Genomic DNA, 21,732 nt, shown 5'->3' with positions numbered 1-21,732 from the left:
CGACCGGTCGCTCTTCGCGTGAGCTCTCTCTCGGTGAGTGCTCCGGCGATGTTTTTTGGTGTTCGGGTAGCGATCGGGTCGGCTTCGGCAACGTTCGGGCCGGCTCGCTGAGCGCTCGGCTTTTGGGGCCGGATCCGAGCGAAGTGAACAGTGAGAAGTGAGAAGTCTCGCGGCGCACTCACTCTGGAGCGGTCGCATTCGCCGCGCGCAGCAGCAACGTGTTACTTTTATCGCGCCCGTTCAGAGATCGCCTTTCGGAGGACCAAATTTGGGGAGCATTATTTTCCCAGCTAGTGGTGGTGGGTCCTTCGGTGCGATTTTGTGGCCAGCCGTGCGGTGATGATCGGTGTGCGATTTTGCTGTACTTAGTGATCGCGCGTTCCCTTATTTGCTGTGATAAATACCCAGTGAGCTTGTGCCTGTGTGTGAGTGTGTGTGCTGAAACCGGAAGAGGATTAAAGCGGGAAGCGTGTAATGCGGTCACCATCAATCCGGCGATCCCGGATCAGGTTGCAGTGAGCCTCCCGAGTGTGTCCACCGCCCGCCGCGCGCTGAGTAGGCGGCGGTAAGGACTTCGTGTGTGTGAGTGTGTGCGTGTTTGGAAAATCACTCTGGAATCGTCCACAACGGCCACCGCACTCCCGTCGATTCCTCCTCTCCCGCAGCCCGCAGTGGCGGCATCGACGGCGGCGACGGCCACGATTGCATCCTTCCATCCGTCCTACCACTACAGCGATGAGGTCCGTCCGTATCACCACCAGCAGCAGCAGCAGCGTCAGGTCCTAGGAGTCGCCGGACACGGTAGTCCCCCCCTCGCTGGACCCTACTACCACCACGATCCGCCGCTCCAGAGCAGTGATAGCAACAACAACGGGAGCAGTGTGGCCAATCGGAACACCAGCAGCAGTATGGTCCTGCAAAGCTACGACGGTGCCGTGAACGGAAGCGACAACGTGTCCCCGTACGCGGCCGACTATGCGCCCACCTCGTCCTTGCTAGCGGTGGCGGTGGCGGCCAGCACCACAACCACCTCCACGACGACGGCGAGTGGCGGGACAACCAACAGTAGCAGCGCCACCACCACCGGGCCACCCGCCGGTTTCTACACCGACCTGGATCCGTCCAGCGCCATCAGTCCGTCCGGCCACCAGCTGTACCAGCATCTTCACCAGCTGCACCACCACCACCATCACCATCCCGCGCCGCAGCCACCACCAACGTCCACCCTCGAGGCCACCAGCCGAAGCACTAACCACCATCAGTCAGGTTGGTCAGACCGCGACGACGACGACGACGACGGGGCAGACGAGTCCTTAACCTCCCCCCCCAACGACCCCCTTTCTCTCGAGCGATGGGTGGTGGGGTGCTTCCATGGCCGCGTGGTGAAGAAATCCTGTGTCTCCGGGACCGAGAAATACCGAGCGTTATGAAATCGCTCACGGGTCATAAATTGAGGGGCGTTTGATCATCCCCACCTCTCTCTCTCTCTTTGGGTGGTGATGACCTCTGGCGCCGCACCACTGACCCCTCGCAATCCATAACTTTTCCGCCTCGATGATCACCCGCCGCCACCGCCGCCCGATAACGCGTGACTTTCAATGTCACAAACTTTGGCCCGTGAAAAGTTGCGTAAGAAAGCCTTTGCCTCGGTGGGTCCGCTAATTAATTAGTGGGTCACCCCACCTATGTTGCGCCATCCAGCCACGGGGGGGGCCACAAGAAATCGCTTCCAACCCGACCCCTGCGGCGGTGATGCTGCGAGGACTGCGGGCGCGAATTCTACGGTGAACGCGTGCCCCATTCCGGTCGGATTCCGGTTTCCGGTGTAATTTCCGTCGTCGCGCCCCGAGGGTGTTGACGCGGGAAAGAATTAAGAAGACGCGACCCGAGAGAGAAAGAGAGAGAGATGCAAAGAAATTTGTATTTCATCTCCGGTCGTCCTGAGGCCGCCGCCCCGCCACCACCAACCCGATCCGATTGTTTGTGGGCTAATTCTGGGCCCGATTTTTGCCACCGGAAATAGAGCTCCTCCCGCACCCCACGCAGTCACTCGTCGATCGAGCGTCGGCAAAGAAATCGATTTTATTATCGTCCGCCTTTCGTGACTCCTCCAGCAAAGAAGGTCCTTGTTTTGGGGCGGGTGCAACCACCTCCCGGTAAACTCCTCTTGCTCCTGCAGGCAGGCCCCAGGTGTTGTGTTATCCCGCCGCCGCTCGATGCGCTGATGAATGGGAAGAACCGGAAGTGCAACAGGTGTGCCCCCCTGGGTTTGGGGCTTTCTTTTACGCGGCGGGGTTTTCGGCCTCTTTTTTTTATCACCTCTTTTTCGACTGTTCCTTCATCCGTTTTTTCGCTTTCCTCTTACCCGTTTACCGGACGCTGCACTTTGAGCGCAGTTTCGCTTTCGCGGACCCCGTTCCTTCCGATTCGCGCGGACCAGGAAGTGTGCTGTGGTTGCGTGTGTGCGCAGCAGAGAGAGATGCACTCAAAGTGTCACTTCATCACATTAATGCACTCTTCGTGGCCCGCGGGGCAGGCGACGGCCCGGGGCGGGGAGAATCGATCAGAAAATGATGATAAAAATGGATAATTACAGCACAGCATCTCTCGCTCGCTCTCTCACCTGGGTACCTGGGGGTCGCTATGTTGTTGCGAACAAAAAAAGGAAGGTCTAACGTGTGCAGTGGGGGGGGCTGCTGGCCCCCCAAGGTCCGCCCGGGTAATTGCCATGCAGGAAGAGATTACGCGTTTTAAGGCAGATTGGATGGTGGGTCGGCGTGATGATGATGATGGTGTGGGGGGGAACTACAGAGAGAGAGAGGTCGCACCGCGCGAAGATGGCCACAGATTTTCCGCACACACACACACAGACACACGAAGTCGATCGAGGGAAAAATGTCGTCTAAACAGTTATTATTATATGAAAATTAAAGCTAATTTTAAATTACACAGCCCCACCATCAGCAGGGTCGCATCCCGCAGCCTTCGTCGCCGGTGTGTGCCGTGATGCGATAATCGATGACGATGATAAAAACCAGAAACGCCGCGAAACCCCCCGGCAACTCTCCTTTCCGAACGCCCGAGCGGTCGATCGATCGATCGATCGATCGATTAACTGCCACCGAGTGGGGCAACGGGCAGCGGGCAGACGGGGCGGGGGGAGGTCCTGCTACGACAAGTTATGCATAATTATGCATTACGGGCGCGCCAACGACGAATGGCGACGATCGATCGTTCACCTGGCGGGGCGCTCCTTGCTTGCTGCTGACGCGCGCGCGCTGGCGATGACAGATCACTGCCCAGCCACCCAACCACCCAATCAGCCACCACCTTCCCTTGTGCGTGTCTGTGTGTGTGGGGCGATGTTGACCAGTTCCGCTTCATCTTTTTTATCGCCCAGATTTATGCTGCTCGGCGCCAAGGGTGAGAACTCGGAACAAAGACGACCCGATGGCTGCTTGACCTTCTCTCTCTGCTGCTGCCGGATTTTTTGGACCGGAAAACCCACCAGGCGAAGGTCACCACCCTTGAGAGAGAGAGAGAGGGTGGAGCACCGCACGCCTATCAATCTGAGTTTTTCCCATCGAGACACGGTCGTCGTCTTCGTCGCAAAAACATTTACAATTTTTACGTCAGCCGTGTGGTTCGGGGTCTCTCTCAAGGTCCTCGGCCCCCCACAACCCTGTGGTTCTTCACCCCTTGATCTGGCGGTCGCGTGCGCGCCATTTTAACGTTCAATGGGGTTCGCGGGAGGTCCACGGATTTTTGTGGGTGGGTGGATAAGATTTCCACCCTCCGATGGGGGCGCGAATCAAGCGGGAAAACATCGAATTCTCGCGTGGATCATAAGTGCCACCTCCCTGATGTTGTCTCGCTCGGTCGTTTGGGCGCAGGCGCGCGCCGGGCCACCCCAATACATCATTTTATGATTACCTTCGCGGGGAAAAGCCAACGCACACACACACGGCACTCACAGTCTCAGCGAGCCAGTGAACCGTGACTGTGACCGTCTCCCTCTTGCGCGGGCCCTTTCTATTGCGATTGTGTGTTTCCCCGTGTGCGCCAACACAAGCCCCCCTTTCGGCAGCATCGCAGCATCTGGCGCGCCCGTGATTGGCTGGCTCTGGCGAGGAGGATCGATTCATCTCGCCGCGATGCCGTGAGCCGTGTGTTGTGAGAAGCGAGCGCGCGGATCCGAGTTTCAAGGTGCGCATGTTCCGCGGGCCGAGATTTGGCGCGCCCCGCGGGCCAAGATGGGATGACGACGATGGTTGTCGTCGTGGCCGAGGAGATTAGAAGGCGCTTACACCACGCCTACTTCGAGCAACGTCGTCGTCGTCGGCTGCTGAGATGAATGTCTTCGACGGCGACTTCGATGAGCATTTTTGCCTCGATTGACGCCGAATTCCCTATTGTTTCAGCCGGAACTGTCTTCGGTATGCTCGTGTGTCCTTGTTGTGTGCCGCAGGATTCCAATGGAGGGACCAGACCGGGTCTCCTGCGCCAAAGATTTGTACTGAGATTCCCTTGGACATTCCCGGGGGACGAGCGGTCGATGGCCACCAACAGAAGGGAGGGGTGTTCCTCCTCCAACTCATAATGGGTGTGTGTGTGTGTGTGTGTGTCCTGTGCGGTCTTGGAACAAAAGATCAATATTTGCCCACCCAACCCGGCGTCTTTCGGAACTTCTTCTCAAGCCCCCGGAACCCAGGCCCCTCGGAAGAGGGATCAAACGCGGCACGACCGACCGCCCGACGAAAACCCATAAATATCCCGCGGGGGGTGGTACTGGACAAACAGCGGGCAGTAATTTTATGAATGAACTGAACCGACACATGACATGAAGACACAGAGACGGAGAGTCTGTCTCGGTGGGGTCGGCCAATGTTCAAAGGCTCATTCACAAGTCCCCGACACGCGGGCGTGGTGGGGGTAGGTGGTGCCAGTGTCAACACAGTTTTGTGCCATTAGTCGTCCGGGGGAGAGGGGGGCCACCACCTGTTGCCCAAAACAAAGGCCCAACACTTTGGGCGCGCGATCAACCAAATCATTGCAGCAAACCGCAACTCGTTCGTCTCAAACTCAAGACCAAAAAGATCGGCCGATGATCTGGACTCTCCTCCTCCCGGCGGGGGGAGCATCTCCTAGTGCGGTCTTCGGCTCCCCGGCTCCCCGGTAAACATCCGCGACCGCGCTCTCGATCGATGTTTCCGGTCCGGAGTTCCGATTCTGTTTGCTTTCGGTTTTTGTTTTTTTTTTTCGGTTCAGAGGAAAGTGTTCACCTTCCATTTCCGGTTGGAGCACGGGCGCCCTTACCTTTCACCGGACGTGCGGTCCCCGGACTTGGAATGGATTATTTATGCTCCGGTTGACTTGTGTGCGCGTGCGCCTTTTTAACATCCCATCCTGTGATCGGGGCACAGGGGGGGGGACATAAATAAAGGGGCAGAGAAAAGAACTGTTGACAAGTTTGGGCCTTTTGTTGTGGCTGTGTTTCGGGTTAATGCATTGCTTTCTTTGCTTTGGCGCATCATATTCGATCGGTCACTTCTTGTGGCCGGAAGACCCTTCGGGACGGAACGATCGTGCGAATGATCGCGCGAGAGCCACGTGCCGCGGCCGAGGCGCGCGCGCACACACATTACACGCATTATTACCACCCCACCATCACCCCGTTCACCCACCGGGGGCTGGCTCCCTCTCGGTCTGTAGGCGCGAGCGCACCTTTAAACGCTCATTAACATAAACACATAAACGATCTCCAATTCTCCGGCGCGCCCCGCAACTCACAAAGAATGATTAACTCCTTGTCGTGTCGAACGGCCACGGCTTTTTTCACCACGCCGCGCGCTGCATTTCCAACTTCTCTTTTGTCGCGCGCTCCCCCCAATCGCCAATTGCGCTTTTATGCGCTGCGATCGATGGGCGAGGCCGGGCGAGCATCGATCCTACGTCCATCATTTTCCATCAAAGGCATCGCGCGCCTCCCGGCCATCCATCGATAAACAAACGCCAAGAATATCAAATTAGTGTTCCTGCCGCCGCAGAAAGGAAAATTGATTCATACGATCACAAAAGGTGGAGTGACCCGTGGCGCGGGGGCGGGTCACCGAGGGGGAAACGAGGTGTGCACCGCAGCCCGTCCTCCACCCACAGCGCCGCCTGCGTCGCCGTCTCTGCGTATTTTTCCCAGTTCCGGAAACGGAAACAAAACTTCCCGTCGCCCGCGTCAGGTCTCGCTTCTCGCGGATGTTGCTTCATCGCAAGAAGAGATGGTTCAATTTGGTTGAAGATCATTCCTTTTTTGTTGTTTGTTTTGCTGCTGCCGTAGGCCGGGCCGTTCGTTTTCACTCTCGTTTCGTTGGCGTGCGTTGCGTTCTCTCCGCTTTCCACTCTTTTCCGGATTTTTCCGAGTTTCGACTGTGTGTCAGTTGTGCGGTTGGCTGGAGTTTTTTGTTCCAATTAAGTCAACGGGTCACGCGTTCTAGTGGGGGACACTTGGACTAATAAAAAAACAGAAACATTCAATGCTTGATACAAAAAGATTGCAAAAAAACAAAAATAAAACAAAAGTGCAGAGAAAGCATGATTATGATGTGCCCTTGCAATATTGCAAAAGTGGGTCAAGACAAGAAGAGTAGACATTCGGCTCAGACGTAAGACTCCTTAGTAAGAAGGGAGCCTCAATTCGAGCAGTTAGAAGCTTGAACATCCAAAGGGCCCAGAGCATTCCAAGCACAAATGTGGCAGCGGACGAATGCCAATATCGGGTTATTCATTTCGTTTCGTTTCGAAATCACGACGCGGCCTGGCATTTGGCCAACGGATCAGTCGACCCCAGTGCCAAACTTGTATGCTGCCATTTTAGAAAATACATCGCTCAACAACAGAACAACGTGTTCAATTTATTAAAATTTACTAGAACATTGGAGATTCAAAAGTGCTAATTTTTCCGGCAATATTTTCTTCAGGCGGCTACATAAACAAGAAAATAAGGGAGCATCTGAGCCACCGGAAAACCCTGAATCGATTGAAGAGTGTAACAGTATGGTCTGGTGGCGTCATGGGACCAAATTTTGTTTGAAAACGACGGAAGGGAAGACCACTACCGTTAATTCCGAGCAATACCTTCAGATGATAACATTTTTTTTCTGATCTGCAATTTGAGATAAAGACTTAGAAGATTTGTGGTTTCAGCAAGACGGAATGATCGTGTTTATGCTGACAAACCTGCAACTTTGTAGCATCTGAACATTAACATTCGCCAAGCTATCGACGACGTAGCACTTGGCATGTGAAAAAAGGTCATTGAAAATTATCAAATTATTATATGTGTGTGTTTCGCGCATAATAACATGATAACGAAAATTTCATTGAAAACTTTATTTGTTGACTTATATTGTAACACGGCATGTTGTTATGTTGGACCTAACCAGTCCTCGAGATGGGGCCTCGAGGGAAACGTCTCTGAACAGACGGAGAATTTAGTCATTAGTCATTCATTCATGAATATCAATTTTGTTCCCTTTAAAGTAGTCCCTCGCAGATACTATACACTTGCGTCAATGTTTTTTTCCAATCCTCGAAGCACTTAAAAAAAACCTTTTTTTGTGTTCACAAAAAGCCTTCGATTGCCGTCTTTATCTCCTCAATCGTAGCTTAGCGTTATCCTTGTGGCTCTTCAGTTTCGGGAACAAGAAACAGTTACAGGGGCCCAAATCTGGGGAATACGGTGGCTACGACATCATTAGTATGTTGCTTTGGTCAAAAATTCGCGCCGAAACAACGATGCGTGAGCATCCCGCCGACCTAAGAGTTGGTAGGAACAACTCCAGGTCACCAGCAATAGACGGACATAGAGGAGTTGTAATTGAGCATAATTTTATTATTTTTGGGACTCTGTGGTTTGCGTTTCCAAGTGAAACAAAGCTGATCTGGGAACACTTGTTCCCAGATTGAGAACCCAGAACTAAGTGATCTCCGAATGGGCCAAACATCTATTAGCTAATTCTGGTTAAGCGACAACAAATTCTCCCGCTCGCCGGCGGTGCCGGGGGTGGCAAAGGAAACAACTCGAACTCGATTCGAATGCTACACATTCCCGAAAGCAGGCGGCCGGGGCGACCATCGTGATTGTTTACTCCGCATCCGGGCCCTAAACCTGACCGCCCGAACCATCATCTTCGTCTCAGTGAGCAAACAAACGTGGGCCGCCGCACAACACCCCGCGAATAGGTCTCTGTTGGTCCGATCCGAAATCAATCCATCGATCATCGGATGATCCCCTGTCTGCCACGCACTGTGGTGTGGCCCCCGCGGTAAACGGTCATCCGCTGGGGGGATGGGGGGAACGGAGCGATTTGTTTGTGTTTTCACACCCCGTGTTGTGGTGAGCGGAGGGCGGGCGAGACCGTGGACGGTGTTTCCGGTTCGGGTCCGATGGTGCACGTGCTTCGCGGTGCAGCGGAAACGGAAGCGTTATTAAAAATATTTTGTTCATTTCGTGTGTTCAGCGCGCGGGGCGGCCGCGCGAGGCCTGAATGCACGAAGTAAAAAAACTCATCGATCGCGCGGGGTGAACAACAACGAATCATTTCGAGCCCCGGGGGCTCGATTAGTTGTTGGGGACTCTCATCTCCTGCCTGATGACACCTTCTAACGATGCATTGTGGTGCTGATCGTGCTGTGAACCGCGATATCGTCGGACACGCACGTGCCTCTAGTGGATCCCCGTTACTAACCTCACTTTTCATCCTTCTCTCTCTCCCTCTCTCTCTATTTCGCCAGGTTACGGATCACTGCATGATCGCAGCACCAACGACCGTTCGCCGCCACCGTCACTGATCTCTTCGTCCAGTGGCGGCGCGAACGGCGGGAGTACCAACAGTACGTCGTCGTCCATGGCGTCATCCTACCTGTCGGCGCTCGGCTCCCGGGGAACGGGTGGCTACCACCAGCAGGCACCACCCGGAGTGGCCGGCGGAGTCGCCATGAAGGAGGAACAGGAACCGAACAGTTTCATCAACATCGACGATCTGCCGGTAAGAGAGAGAGAGAGCGAGAGAGTCACCGAACGCCAAGCTCCGTTCTAATTCGATTTGATTCTTCCAGAATTACGGTGTGGTGCCCGGGCACTATGAGGACCAGGATCAGTATCACTCGTTGCCGGGCCCGGAAACGCAGACCTCCTCGCACGGTTACCTCGAAAACAGTCCCGAGTTCTACTCAGCCATCCAGATGGAGCAGAAGTACATGGCGCCGCACTACAAGACGGGTCCGTTCACCAGCCGAGGCGGTCGCTACCACCAACCGCACCATCACAGCAGTACCGGCGGTGGTGGTGGTGGTGGAGGAGGCGGTGGCGGAGGAGCAGGCTCCGGGAACCAGCATCCGAGCAGTCAGCAACAGCAGCAACAGCAACAGCAGCAACAGCAGCAGCAGCAACACCATCCACACCAGCAGCATCCGCACCATCACCCGCACCACCACCCATCGCACCACCACCCGTCGCACCATCATCCGGCGAGTCACCACCAGGCGGCGGGTCACCACGGCGAGAGTGGCTACCCGGAGTATGGGTCACCGTACGATACGCCTCCCTTCCAGACGGTGCCGAGCAACACGACCTCACCGCAGGGCTCGGCAGCGTCCGGTGGTGGTGGCGGAGGGCCGGGCGCGCCCGGCAACAACAACAACAATAACAACGGGGACCTGCTCGGCAGCCACGTGGTGGACCCGTGGAGCCTGCACCATCCGGGCCAGCACCCGGGACACGGCGGCGGTCACCCGCTGCTGGACTTCCAGCACCCGGCCTACATGGGCACGACGATGGGCTTCGACAAGTCGATGCTCGGCTCGTACGGCACGCAGGGCGGCACACCGTGCTTCACCGGGTCCGGCCCGATCCAGCTGTGGCAGTTCCTGCTCGAGCTGCTCACCGACAAAACCTGCCAGAACTTCATCTCCTGGACGGGCGACGAGTGGGAGTTTAAACTTACCGATCCCGACGAGGTAAGGGTTGGTTGTAAAGAGGGTCGCATAGAACCGGAACCGGACACTAAATTCTCTCTTCGCACAGGTCGCTCGTCGGTGGGGCGTCCGCAAGAACAAACCAAAAATGAACTACGAAAAGCTGAGTCGCGGTCTGCGGTACTACTACGATAAGAACATCATCCACAAGACGGCCGGCAAGCGCTACGTGTATCGCTTCGTATGTGATCTTCAGACCCTGTTAGGGTAAGTCGGAGGCCCCCTTTCCGAGGCGTGAGCTCCACGACGTGGTGCGCTGTCAATCTATAATCATATCTATTATTCCTCTTTCCGGTGGTCGTTGCGAAATTCAGGTACTCCGCCAAACAGGTGCACGAAATGGTTGATCTCAAACCGGACAAAAAGGACGATGAGTAGTGATGCGGAGTGGTGGGGTGAACGAGGCCACAAACCGAGACCCGGACCACAGAAGAGAGGAGTATTCCGACCGACGACTCCGCTCCCTTTCTTCCACACGATCTACGGCCGCACCGAGAGGGGGCCGGCGGCGCGCGTTAGTTAGTTATCCTTCACTCTTCTGGCATGAGATGTCTTAAAGATGTCGTGTTTTAGCTCGTGTAATATGATTAGAAAGCGAAAGGAGGATGGCGGCGATGTTTCGTTCAAGGTGCAAAACCACAGGTGATGAGGATGGCGCTCTAGCGGAGCTTTAGAGATGTATAGTGGCGGGTCTCGCTCGGAGGCGCGAAAGCAATGAGAAAAACATAGATTTCCCACCAAAAACCAAGCGCGCGAAACTCACAAATACCGAGGCCAACAGAGACACGAAGTAGTAGTCCTCAGCAGAGACACTGATACGCTCCGTTCCTTATTGAGTTCCCCTCGAACCCCCGATACTTGCTTTTGGACGAACCCTCGTTGGACTCCTACGGAATTCCTTATAAATCCCTATTAAAACCTCTAACCTACACCTCGGTGGTTCGGTTGGTCGCGTGTGGTGTGGTGTATCGGAAGAAGTGTATCATAGATCCAACAATCCTCGAGTACTAGAGGGGGTTACAATGAATAAGGAAGAAGCGGAAAGTGAACTAAAACCAAGCTTCCAAATCCCTGGTGCCGCGCGGTGCTCTTTCACCATTCAGAGGACGGTTAGCGTGGGCAAGAGATAAATCAGATACATGTAAAAATAAACAAACAGCAAACTCGCGCGAAAAGGTGGAAAAAAGCAAACGAACTAATATGAAGCAGCAAAACTTAGAAACATCTACTTAATCGATCAAAAACGGTACAGTAGAGGGTACCGGAACACAGGAGGCGGCGCACATACGGTGAGGGGCCCCGTAGCTGAACGGAACGTGTGTGGCTCTTCGGCAATGGTGCGGCAAGCAAAGTAGGCACTGAAATTGAATGTTGCATTTGTGATGGTTACCTTTTCGGAGATGAGGTGATGTGAAAACCAAACACTAAATCAACTAAACAACGCAAACGCAAGTTGCGACAGAGGGGGTTATGAAGGCGTGTCCGATGTGCAGTTTCACAAGCAATACCTTTCCGGCTCCCTCTGGCGGGCGGAACTGCGGATAGGGTCGCGCGCGCAGGAAGAACAAATTAATCCTAGATGTCGGACCGTCGTCAGCAAACGCGTGTGTGAAAGTAACACAGAGAAAAGGTAGAGCGCTAGTTAAGTGGTTTTTTATACTATATGAATATATATATATAAATATACGTGTTAGTTAAAACAATTCTTGAAGCTTTGTGATAAGTCTCCAACTCTATGTATTTTTTGCTCTATTACTATTTCATAATTTTATTTTATTGTTACGCACAAACGACAAGTCGCAATAACCGCATACACGATGATATATAGGCTCCTACGATGAGGGGAATAGTATTCGCCAATATCCTAGCTAGCTCCTCAAGCCGACCACGCGCTCGTCCTTCTTTTTATGCTCTTTAAAATTTTTCTTTTATCAAACGCATTTAAAATGCGTGGAACCTATTGATTTGCTTTCACAAAAAATGGAGGAATTCGTACAAATCGACACCACCCTCATCCGTCGTGTTGGCCAAACTTGGCAGCCCCTTTTGTTTTGCCCTAAGAACGCACATCCTCCTCGTTTGTTTGTTTTGTTGCTTCTTTTCTATTATTTATGTACAACAATTTAACCGAGCGCGCTCTCAAACCCCCCGGTGCTCTGTGGTAGAGATTTCGAAAAATGCATTTCAAATTCTTTCCTTGAACCCAACGCGTCGTTGTTGGTTTAGAAGGCCATCCTTTGGTGTGTCGGTTGGTTTGTGTGTTGTGCGCTCGTTTTGTTTTTGGTGGACAGTACACGACGGAGAGGAGCCCTATGAGATATTTTGGTAGAGTGTCGTATAGATGTGCTTGTGCGTGGTGGCGCAGGGACACGCCGTCGATCGAGCGAGTGTTGTTCTAGGAGTTAAGATTTAGGAGTAACGAGAACAAAACTATTACAACACACATTATTAAAACAGTACTATTGTACCGTCGTGTAGCTTAAGCAACTCTTCGTTTTTTCCGTACAAGGCTAGCAACCGGTTCCACACACTCCTTCGGAAACTCCCTAGATGATAGCTTCGCGTTCCGAACTCAAAGATAGATCTTTTCTAATTACCATACAGAGAGAAGGAGAGTGCAAGAGGCAGAGGTCTTGAACCAAAAACGGGAAAAAAGCGAGCGACTAAACGAAGTTGTTAAGGGAAAACGAGTGAACGGGGGCGACATGCCACCAGCCGGTAGGTGTAACATTTCGACAGCCGATCAGGATGTAGGTTTAATGCGGAACTTTGGAACGTTGTAACGTCGTTCGTCGTGAACGCAGAAACGCATTACAAGCGAAAACCAGAACACAGAACTTAGAACTTTACGCCAATCCCACACAAGCCGTGAATTAAAGTGTGGAGAACGATGATAAAAAACGTGAATAAAAACAAAATGGAATACAACTCGTCGCTCTGTAGGCAATTTTTACAGGCATCAAGACAGGAAAGTATGGCTTCGGCAGGGGGGCCTACGGAAAGCAGTACAATCTAATTCTTCTCCGTGTGTCCTTCACGTGGGGTTCGCAAGGGGCCGTTTCTTCTCCAGTGTGGGCACGGACCCATCCTGCTGCAACCCCCAAAAACCGGTTCCTTCCGTCGCAGCGCGTTTCTCGGCCCCCCCGGTTACTCATCGGTCTAATTAATTCAATTTACATCACTCACACCGATATTGCGCGCTGATAGAAAGGCAAGCCGAACGTGTAGGTGACACTCAAAAGCATCGGCAGCAGTTCCCATCGTAAACTAATTGGCCAAAAATATTAATTGCCCGACCAGTGGAAATTCTAATCCGCACGAAAGTACGGAAGTACGGAGTTATCACCGTGGCAAGCCGGATGGGGAGCAAACCCTGTGACATTGCTCACCTAATTCGGAAACCGGTTCCGTTGCGGTTCGCCTCTTAAAGGAATGGCCAAAAAATGAAAAACGTGAATTCGCGCACGGTGGTCCTCCCCGATAAAGCCGATTACCCTCTGTGTGGCTGGTGGCTCATGCTTTACACTCAAATAGTAATAAAATAATGAGGTCAAAGTTACTGTGACTGCTGGCAGCAGTCGGTGATGAATAATTTCTTCCTGCGCCCCGCAATCCGTTTGGCGTATGAGCCCGCGAGCCTTGACCCAACGGAGTGAACAGTGGTCGGGCATTGTGCTCATCTCAACATAACCCACCCGCCATCCTTTCGGCGATCTATATGTTCCGGGCGGTTTCCGGCGTCGCCAATCAAGAGCAAGGTCGCAGAGTTCCGACGAGTGCCGCCGGTTCGCGCCAAAATGGCAATCACTCATTCGCGCATAGGACGGTGGCTCAAAGACCGAGGGGGGCAAGAATCGCTTTTCGATAGAACCGCCGCACCGCAGGAGAGGGTCTGCCATGTTCTTCGCCGGCGCTGGTAGAACCACCACCGTCACCGGGTTCTTATCGGTCACGGAAAAACAAACACCGCGCTTCAGAACTTGACTCCGTGGCGCGTGGCGGGGTCGGAGGCTCTGGAGGGTGGACACTTTTAACGCAAATTTGATTCATACCCGAGGGTGGTGCGTCTGCCGTGGAGTAGCGTCCGCTGGTGTGCCGACGCCACTGTAAGGCCGCGGAGCAAGCCAAACCCCGGTACTTGGACGGTTGGCCTTGCCCGGAGCGGCTCGGAGCGGCAGGAACGTTCGGTAGGCATATAAAAAGGGACCCGTGGCCCGAACCGTTTAATCAGTGTGCGACTTCGCGTGCAGTACGTTCTAGGTATCATCGCTCTCGGTGGGTTCTCGAATCAGAAAACTGTACATTCCACGTGGCCAACAACGCAAAGGAATTAGAGCCATGGTAGCGGTGCGTCTATCGTTGCGGTTTGCAGTGTATCTGGTGGTGGTGTTCGGATGGCAACAGGCGATCGATCGTTGCGCCGGTAACGTGATCCTGAACGACAACAGCTTGGACGAGACGGAGCCAGTGATCGATCTGTCGCATCTCGGTCCGGAGTTGTACGGTTTGCCGGACGAAGCCGTCGGCAAGCGGGTGGCCGAGTTCAATCCAGCGACCGACGGTGGTAACGTCGAAGAACTGGGCAGCTACCTCGAGGGCGACATTCTGATCGATCGTCCCGAAGGACGTAACGGTCTGGCGAGCACGTCTACCCGTTGGCCCAACGGAGTGGTACCGTTTGTGATATCCGGAAACTTCGGTAAGTCCACGGCGCACGAGGCGAGAGCGACCCCCGACTAAACGCCCGATGATACCTTCACAGATGCCAAAGGAATGCAGCTGATCGAGGAGGCCATGAAGCAGTTCCACGCCAAAACGTGCATCCGTTTCAAGCCACGGATGGCCGAAAAGGACTACATATCGATCGAAAGCTCCTCCAGTGGTTGCTGGTCCAGTGTGGGGCGGATCGGTGGCAAACAGACGGTTAACCTGCAGATCCCCGGGTGCACATCGCTCGTTGGAACCGCGATACACGAGTTAACGCACGCCGTCGGGTTTCTGCACGAACAGAATCGTGAAGATCGCGATGGCTATGTGACAATCCGGCATGAAAACATTAAAGCCGGTACGGCTAGCAATTTCGATAAGGCGCAGACCGGTTCAACCAACAGTTTTGGCGTCCAGTACGACTACGGTAGCATCATGCACTATTCGGAGAATGCATTTTCCTCGAACGGCAAACCCACGATCGTGGCCAAGGTAAGTCGCGTGAACCCATTTATCCCACACAACCTACTGACCGGTAGTTTCGTTCATCAGCAAACATTTACCGGCACCATAGGCCAACGAGCGGCTTTCAGTAGTAAAGATCTCACCAAGATTAACCTCATGTACAAATGCAAGTAACGAGACATACCTCGTCACACCAGCCACTATCCATCTAACCAACCATTCATCAACCCAAACACGGGAAGTCACCGGCGACGGCGTTAATCGGGTTTCTGGGTGTCCAAAGGAACGGTGTCTACGATCTTTGCCTGTTTGTGGAAATAAAGCATGGCGAATCGTTGAGTGAAGCAAAGAGTTGTCTCGTTGTCATTCTTCCATCTCCGACCACGATCATCCAACACTTGGCATCTCACCGCAACTGGATTAACCATTTTCTAGCGTTCCGGTGGTAATAAGATGGGCCAACGCAGTGGTTTCTCCGCCAGTGATCTAAGTAAGGTGCGCGCCATGTACAAATGCTCGGGGTCTACGTCTTCGTCACCGTCTTCGTCCTCCACGTCATCGTCTGCAGGCGGTTCGTCGAAACCCCAGCGTCCGATTCGTCCGCAGAGACCTTCTCGACCGGGCGCACAGGTGGCCGGCTCCATCGTGAACCTGATCGGAGGTCTTTTCGGTGATGAGGATTCCAATTCGACCACAACGGCCACGACCTCTACTGATAACGCACGCCGCTAGGATGCGCCTGCAGGACACTGTCAACCACCCAACTACCTCCAATGAGCCCATAGCGAACAAATTAATCTATTTACGCTCAATGTTTTTTTTAATCTCTTTTTACAAAAACATAAAATAAAACTGAACTAGAACTGCATTCAAACGTTCCGTTGCCGTTTCGCTGCTTTTCACTGCCATCTTTCAGGAACCACTCGGTGACACCAAAATGGGCCAACGGGACGGATTCTCATGGAGCGACATGGAGAAGATCAGTCGGATGTACAACTGTCAGAAGGCCGGAACCGGTGGTGGCAGTGGTGGTGGTGGCGATGGTGGACAACTGATACCCAGACCGCCTTCATTTGGGCTGCTACCGTCCAACGGAGGTCAAGGATATCCAGGAACGGGCTACCCGGCGGGATCAGCCACTGGCGGTGGGGTACCGTACTATCCGCAACCTGGTGCGGGACCATACTATCCTTACGGGCCCAACGCTCACCCGTTTGGACCTTATCGACCCAACGGGATGATTCCTTTTGGTTACGGGCCTTTCGGATACGGTCCTTACGACGAGGTCGGAGAGCCTTCGGAGAAAGCCGAATCTAACACTGTACAGTGATTCTACAAGAAAGTTACTGTTGACTGGCGCATTGATTAAAAAACAAGTCATGTTGGTCGTTTGCGTTACGAAAGCTACACATGATGTTGGAATAAAATAAAAGTATTGCATAATTCGAGCTACTTATTACCTACTTGCCACTTTTTTTTAATTGAAGGAAAAAATGTAGAAAACTATAGCTTCCCAAACTAAGGTTCCTTATGTTTACCGATCCACATTATCGGGGTTTACGAATAAACATTACTTTTGGGTGTGGTATTTTTGCAGGATCCACGATGGCAGGTCGACACTACCACGGGTGCGGGCGTGATCTTGCATAACATTTTCGTGATCATTTCGAGATCATTTCAACGGAAACTCGGCTCATATCGTTCCGCACTCACCGCAGTCTCCTTCGCCATGTGACTTCTGGCTTTTAGCTGCCTTTAACTCAAGAGGCCTCTCCGTGGACACCTTTTACAGCCAATAGTTGAGATGGGAGTCGCAATGAAGAATTTTTTTTTATTCTTAGAAGAACGGACCGGGCCGTATTTGTAACGAAGAATATGTTGAAGACTATTCTAAAATTGGAACAAATGTAGACATAGACATAGATAGAAACCCACAATAAGTTACACAATAATAAGGAACTGTACTATACGTGGAACAACGTCGGGCCCGCCTAAAGCAGTATAGGCACGTTGTAGGAAAAAAAGAGAAATGATTGTAAACACGGGTTTTTTGATCCGCAATGTACATAGCTAAAAACACAATGAAATTAAACTAATCCCGATTTGTCGTCATACAATCTACGTCAATCCGTCAATCATTATCCAACTGTGCATCGTGCGAAATACAAAATACTATTTACACAAAGCCTTTTTATTAGCTCGCGCAAAAAACAACAGCTATTCATACAGGATATCCATCCACACTGTCAGCACGCATTTCCGGATTTGTTTGGAAGCAGTATGAAGAAATCCTTCCCAATATCTATAAATTGTTTGTGGTTCAATGTTGATTCAGTTGTCTGGGACATGGTGCCATGTTCACCTAGCAAAAATATAAAACTTGCGTCCCAGAATACAGCACCGTCAGTATTTGGACTTGGTTGGGAAGAGAATTGAGGAGTTTACGAACCACACGACAAAACCAATAGAACCATGGCTTCGGTGCGTCTATCGTCGCAGTTTGTAGTGTATCTGGTGGTGGTGATTGGATGGCAACAGGCGATCGATCGTTGCACCGGAAACGTGATTCTCCAGGACGAGACGGAGCAAGTGATCGACCTGTCCCACCTCGGTTCGGCGTTGTACGGTAGGCCTGACGAGGCCACCGGTAACCGGGTGGCTAAGTTCAACTCGTCTACCCACAGTGGTAACGTGGAAGAACTGGGCAGCTACCTGCAGGGTGACATTCTGGTGGATCGTCCCAAAGGACGTAACGGGCTGGCGAACACAGCCACCCGCTGGCCCAACGCAGTGGTACCGGTCGTGATCACCGGAAGCTTCGGTAAGTCTGCAGCGGACGACCCCAACAGGACCCCAATAAACGATTTGTACTTCACACAGATGCTGCGGGGATTAAATTGATCAATGACGCGATAAACCAGTTCCACGCCAAAACGTGCATTCGTTTCAAGGCTCGGACCACCGAGAAGGACTACGTATCGATCGAAAGTGCCACCACCGGTTGTTGGTCCAGCGTGGGACGGATCGGTGGCAAACAGACGGTTAACCTGCAGGTGCCCGGGTGCACATCGGTGGTTGGAACCGCAATGCATGAGCTGATGCACGCTGTCGGGTTTCTGCACGAACAGAGCCGCGAGGATCGAGACACCTACGTAGCAATACAGCTCGATAATGTCCAATCCGGTATGGCTGGCAATTTCGATAAGGCACAAGCCGGCTCAACTAACAACTTTGGGGTTCAATACGACTATGGCAGCGTCATGCACTATTCTGCTACCGCATTCTCCAAGAATGGCAAGCCAACGATCGTGGCTAAGGTAAGTCCAAGGAAACCTATTATCACATAAGCTACTGACCGGTAATTTCGTTAATCAGCAAACATTCACCGGCACCATGGGCCAACGGGATGGTTTCAGTGCTAAGGATCTCACCAAACTGAAACTCATGTACAATTGCAAGTAGGAGGACACAGCTCAGCGAACACATTAAGATTGCTGTTTGTGAAAATGAATCTGGAATCTTGATTTTGAAGTGCAGCAAAAAGTTGTACGTTCTCGTCCATTGCTTTTTTCTTCATCTTGTCCGGTGCTTCCATGCCACCGAAACCACTCGAAACACTAGAAAAGTCTAGAAGGATACCTTGCATCCAAAGTAAAATATTTATATATTGTCGTCTTTTGTTTCATAATGTTCACCGTAATGTTTTTAAATCACCGAAATATAAAGGTACAGCAATAAACCTGACCAACATATACACTTTTTCAAGATCTTTCCACTATTTTTAAAGATGTTCATTTGCTCCAGTAACTCCATCACGTCGGTTATCAAACGGAAACTTCTGCGGATCATATTTAAGCAGTAATCGTTGACGGTCGTCCAAGAAATGCTTCCGTCATCCTTCGTTCTACTGACTATAGTGCTTTAGTGTATACAGCAGACTGCTCTCAGGCCCTAAGAGCAGCAGCCCTATCTGCCTAATTTGGATGAAAAGTCTGTAATTGTCAAAGCTAAAATCCATTAAAATGGAATAATTAACCGACTCCAGCGTGGCCAAGCTGTAGTTGTACTAGGTCGGTAGCAGATCGTGTCCGAAAAATAATCGTTGAAAGGAGCTATAATCCAGGAGGTCAACGTACTTCCAAATTTAAAAAAATCATTCCAAGTAAATCCTATTTGTAGTCTCTAACACACTTAGGATCTCATGAGCGTGAATCTTCACCCCGCTATTTGGCGAGCGACAACAGTTGTTCACACCATCCACACTGCTCAAATAATTTCCATGTTATTAATTGGAAAAAGATTGAAACATTGTTTCCCAGATTCTGAACACCTCTGGAGGATCACTGTGGATACAGTTGTCGTTCATCCATTCCGTTCTTGATTACGCTTTTGTTTACAAAACTGTAAAACAAAAGCAACTGTAAGTGGCAAAGGTATTTGCGGCACACGCATCTCAGTAGAAATATCCGATCCCGTTCAGTGATAAATACGTTCTGGGGGGTCAGTAATAGCTAATGCTCCGGTGACTTTCAAGAAACAGGATAAAAATCGGTTTTGAGGAAACAGCGAATTGGTGAAATATGGTCAGAAAGAAGATTCAACACGACTCCCTGGCTACATTGGAGTTTTTAAAACAGAAGGTGTTTAAGTAGATCGATCGACGCGAAATAGAGCCATTGCTACCGTCAACCGCCGTAGTTCAAAGGTACACATTAGGTCCAGATTGCGCAAAGACCAGCCGACTGAAACAGAACCTAACGATGTAAAGTGTTTCCACAAGAAATTTAATGCGAAGAACCTGAGAGCAGCTACTGGTAACGTTTGTTGACAAGCATCCGCGAACGGGGCAGCTTACACTGGCTGAGCGTGTGCAGGCGGTACTGTGTCTCCGGCGCGGCCATTCGTTCACGTACGTTCGCCACCATCCTTTCGTACTCTGTTGGAAGGACGATGTGCTCGTCGTGCTGATTGACGTCTTGACCCTCCGCGCATTCGGCGCACTGCTGCCGCTCGTACAGTGTGCTTATGGGCTTATCCTCTTCGATTGGTGGGCCAGCGGTCCTTAGTTCAACTAGCTCCATCATGCGGCGTTCGATAGCTGCCAGAGCTTTTCGTAGCGCATCCTCCGTGAGTTTGGCGCGATCAAAACTCTTCGTTCCACCCATCAGCTGTACGGTCTTGGCCCGATCGTATCCCAACATCGAGAGAGCTTGTTCGACCGCTTCCAGTTTCAGCTCTAGCGATGATTCCTCGTTAGTCAGATCGTCGCGCAGCCGAGCAGTTTTCTCCTGGGCCCTTTGCAACCTCTCTTCCTTAACCGTTGTCTTCTGCTCCTCGGAAATCCGCTTCCGGCGCTCGGTTTCGTACACACGCTCGTTGTTTTGTTCCAGCTCGCGGGCCATTTCACTCGCTTCCGCGATCCTGGCATCCGTTTCGTTCTTGTACCTGAACAGCGCCATGTACTGGTCCTGCTGCTTCTCGATTTCCTCCAGCACTTCCCGCATGCTCTCTAGCTGGAGGAAATTTTTCGTGTCGTCAATGACCGTGCCGTATCGAACGATCTGATCCTGGTGTTCGTGCTTGAAGCGATTACGTTTGCGAACCACAGCTCGATCCAGTTCCGCTACCAGTCTTGTGGATTGCTTCACCCGCAGGAACTCATTGACGTGACGTGTTCCGACGATGTGACGCTCGGTCTCGATCATTTCGTTCACGTTCAACCGATGTTCCCGATCTTGCAGCATCTGTAGCGATTCGATCCGGTGGCACAGATCCTCACTCTGGTTGAACGCGAGCGTGGCGCGTTCGATCATATCGATAAGAAATTTGCGGTTTCGGTCCAGTTGCTGTACGTAGTTCAGCCACTGCTGCTGGTACCGTTTGCGTTCTTCCAGCATACTCTCGATGTCACCGCGAAGCTTCCGGTTCGCGGCGTGAGTTTTGCCCTCCTGCGTGCGCACATGATGCAGACGACTCTCCAGAGCCGCTAGTTCCCGGCACGAACGGTCCAGCGATTCGGCATGCACGAAATCGGACGGGTAGGCCTTGAGAACTTTTGCTAGCTCATCGTTAGCACGCCTAATTTGGGACCGTAACTCTTCGATATCAATTTTGGCTGCCCTAATTTTGCGATCGTACTCGTCCGACGAATCCAGCAGCTGCAGAATCAAATCGCGGGAGCGGGCCGCCTCTCGCCGGTAGACCGACGCATTGGCCACCTGGAAGCGGATTGCCTTGTCTGCCTGTTCACGTTCCAGGTGTACCAACGGTTTACTCAACCGGCGTATGTCCTGGGCTTCGGTGGTGGTTCGGTCTGGTCTGATGGCGTCCATCCTGACGCATCGGTGCTTCCAGCGAGCTACCTCCCGTAGTTCGCTCCCCTCCTGTTCGGCACGTGCCTCCGGCGAGAGACCTTCCAGTGGCCCAAAATAACGAGGCCTAGTGGAAGCCGTGTTGGCCATTTTCAAAATTTCTTGCTCGGACTCAGAGAGATTTATGGAACTAGAGGTATGTTTTTGGAACGTTCAACGA

The 21,732-nt window shown here is 52.1% G+C and overlaps 4 protein-coding genes across 4 annotated transcripts in view; 3 read left to right on the top strand and 1 right to left on the bottom strand.

Moving 5' to 3' along the window:
* Positions 1-10,909, top strand: part of LOC131207549 (ETS-like protein pointed) — a 101,571-nt gene extending 90,662 nt beyond the window's left edge. Inside the window, exons 7-10 of the mRNA XM_058200166.1 lie at positions 8,788-9,041; positions 9,112-10,011; positions 10,079-10,236; positions 10,344-10,909. Coding sequence (XP_058056149.1) covers positions 8,788-9,041; positions 9,112-10,011; positions 10,079-10,236; positions 10,344-10,407 — 1,376 coding nt within the window. The 3' untranslated portion in view covers positions 10,408-10,909. The remainder of the gene's footprint in view (positions 1-8,787; positions 9,042-9,111; positions 10,012-10,078; positions 10,237-10,343) is intronic.
* A 3,458-nt stretch (positions 10,910-14,367) lies between these two features.
* Positions 14,368-16,531, top strand: LOC131207548 (hatching enzyme 1.2-like). Its single transcript, XM_058200165.1, has 3 exons — positions 14,368-14,728; positions 14,792-15,228; positions 16,118-16,531. Exons 1-3 carry the CDS (start codon positions 14,368-14,370, stop codon positions 16,529-16,531), a joined length of 1,212 nt encoding a protein of 403 aa, XP_058056148.1.
* Positions 16,532-17,673: 1,142 nt separating this feature from the next.
* Positions 17,674-18,663, top strand: LOC131207547 (zinc metalloproteinase nas-4-like). The gene is made up of 3 exons (XM_058200164.1): positions 17,674-18,022; positions 18,082-18,518; positions 18,577-18,663. Exons 1-3 carry the CDS (start codon positions 17,674-17,676, stop codon positions 18,661-18,663), a joined length of 873 nt encoding a protein of 290 aa, XP_058056147.1.
* Positions 18,664-20,009: 1,346 nt separating this feature from the next.
* Positions 20,010-21,662, bottom strand: LOC131211243 (myosin-6). Its single transcript, XM_058204644.1, has one exon. The coding sequence runs from the start codon at positions 21,660-21,662 to the stop codon at positions 20,010-20,012; it is 1,653 nt and encodes a 550-aa protein (XP_058060627.1).
* Between the last annotated feature and the right edge of the window lie 70 nt (positions 21,663-21,732).

This window comes from Anopheles bellator, chromosome 2 (genome assembly GCF_943735745.2).
Source record: "Anopheles bellator chromosome 2, idAnoBellAS_SP24_06.2, whole genome shotgun sequence".
Taxonomy (NCBI): Eukaryota; Metazoa; Arthropoda; class Insecta; order Diptera; family Culicidae; genus Anopheles; species Anopheles bellator.
This window is presented reverse-complemented; position numbering and strand designations above follow the sequence as displayed.

What these genes read in the sequence shown, in the direction of transcription:
- LOC131207547 (XM_058200164.1), top strand. Translation starts at nt 17,674, where the DNA reads ATGGCTTCGGTGCGTCTATCGTCGCAGTTTGTAGTGTATCTGGTGGTG. An exon ending in CGTGATCACCGGAAGCTTCG is followed by an intron (nt 18,023 to 18,081) that starts GTAAGTCTGCAG and finishes TACTTCACACAG; the next exon opens with ATGCTGCGGGGATTAAATTG. An exon ending in AGCCAACGATCGTGGCTAAG is followed by an intron (nt 18,519 to 18,576) that starts GTAAGTCCAAGG and finishes TTCGTTAATCAG; the next exon opens with CAAACATTCACCGGCACCAT.
- LOC131211243 (XM_058204644.1), bottom strand. Translation starts at nt 21,662, where the DNA reads ATGGCCAACACGGCTTCCACTAGGCCTCGTTATTTTGGGCCACTGGAA.
- LOC131207548 (XM_058200165.1), top strand. Translation starts at nt 14,368, where the DNA reads ATGGTAGCGGTGCGTCTATCGTTGCGGTTTGCAGTGTATCTGGTGGTG. An exon ending in TGTGATATCCGGAAACTTCG is followed by an intron (nt 14,729 to 14,791) that starts GTAAGTCCACGG and finishes ATACCTTCACAG; the next exon opens with ATGCCAAAGGAATGCAGCTG. An exon ending in AACCCACGATCGTGGCCAAG is followed by an intron (nt 15,229 to 16,117) that starts GTAAGTCGCGTG and finishes GCCATCTTTCAG; the next exon opens with GAACCACTCGGTGACACCAA.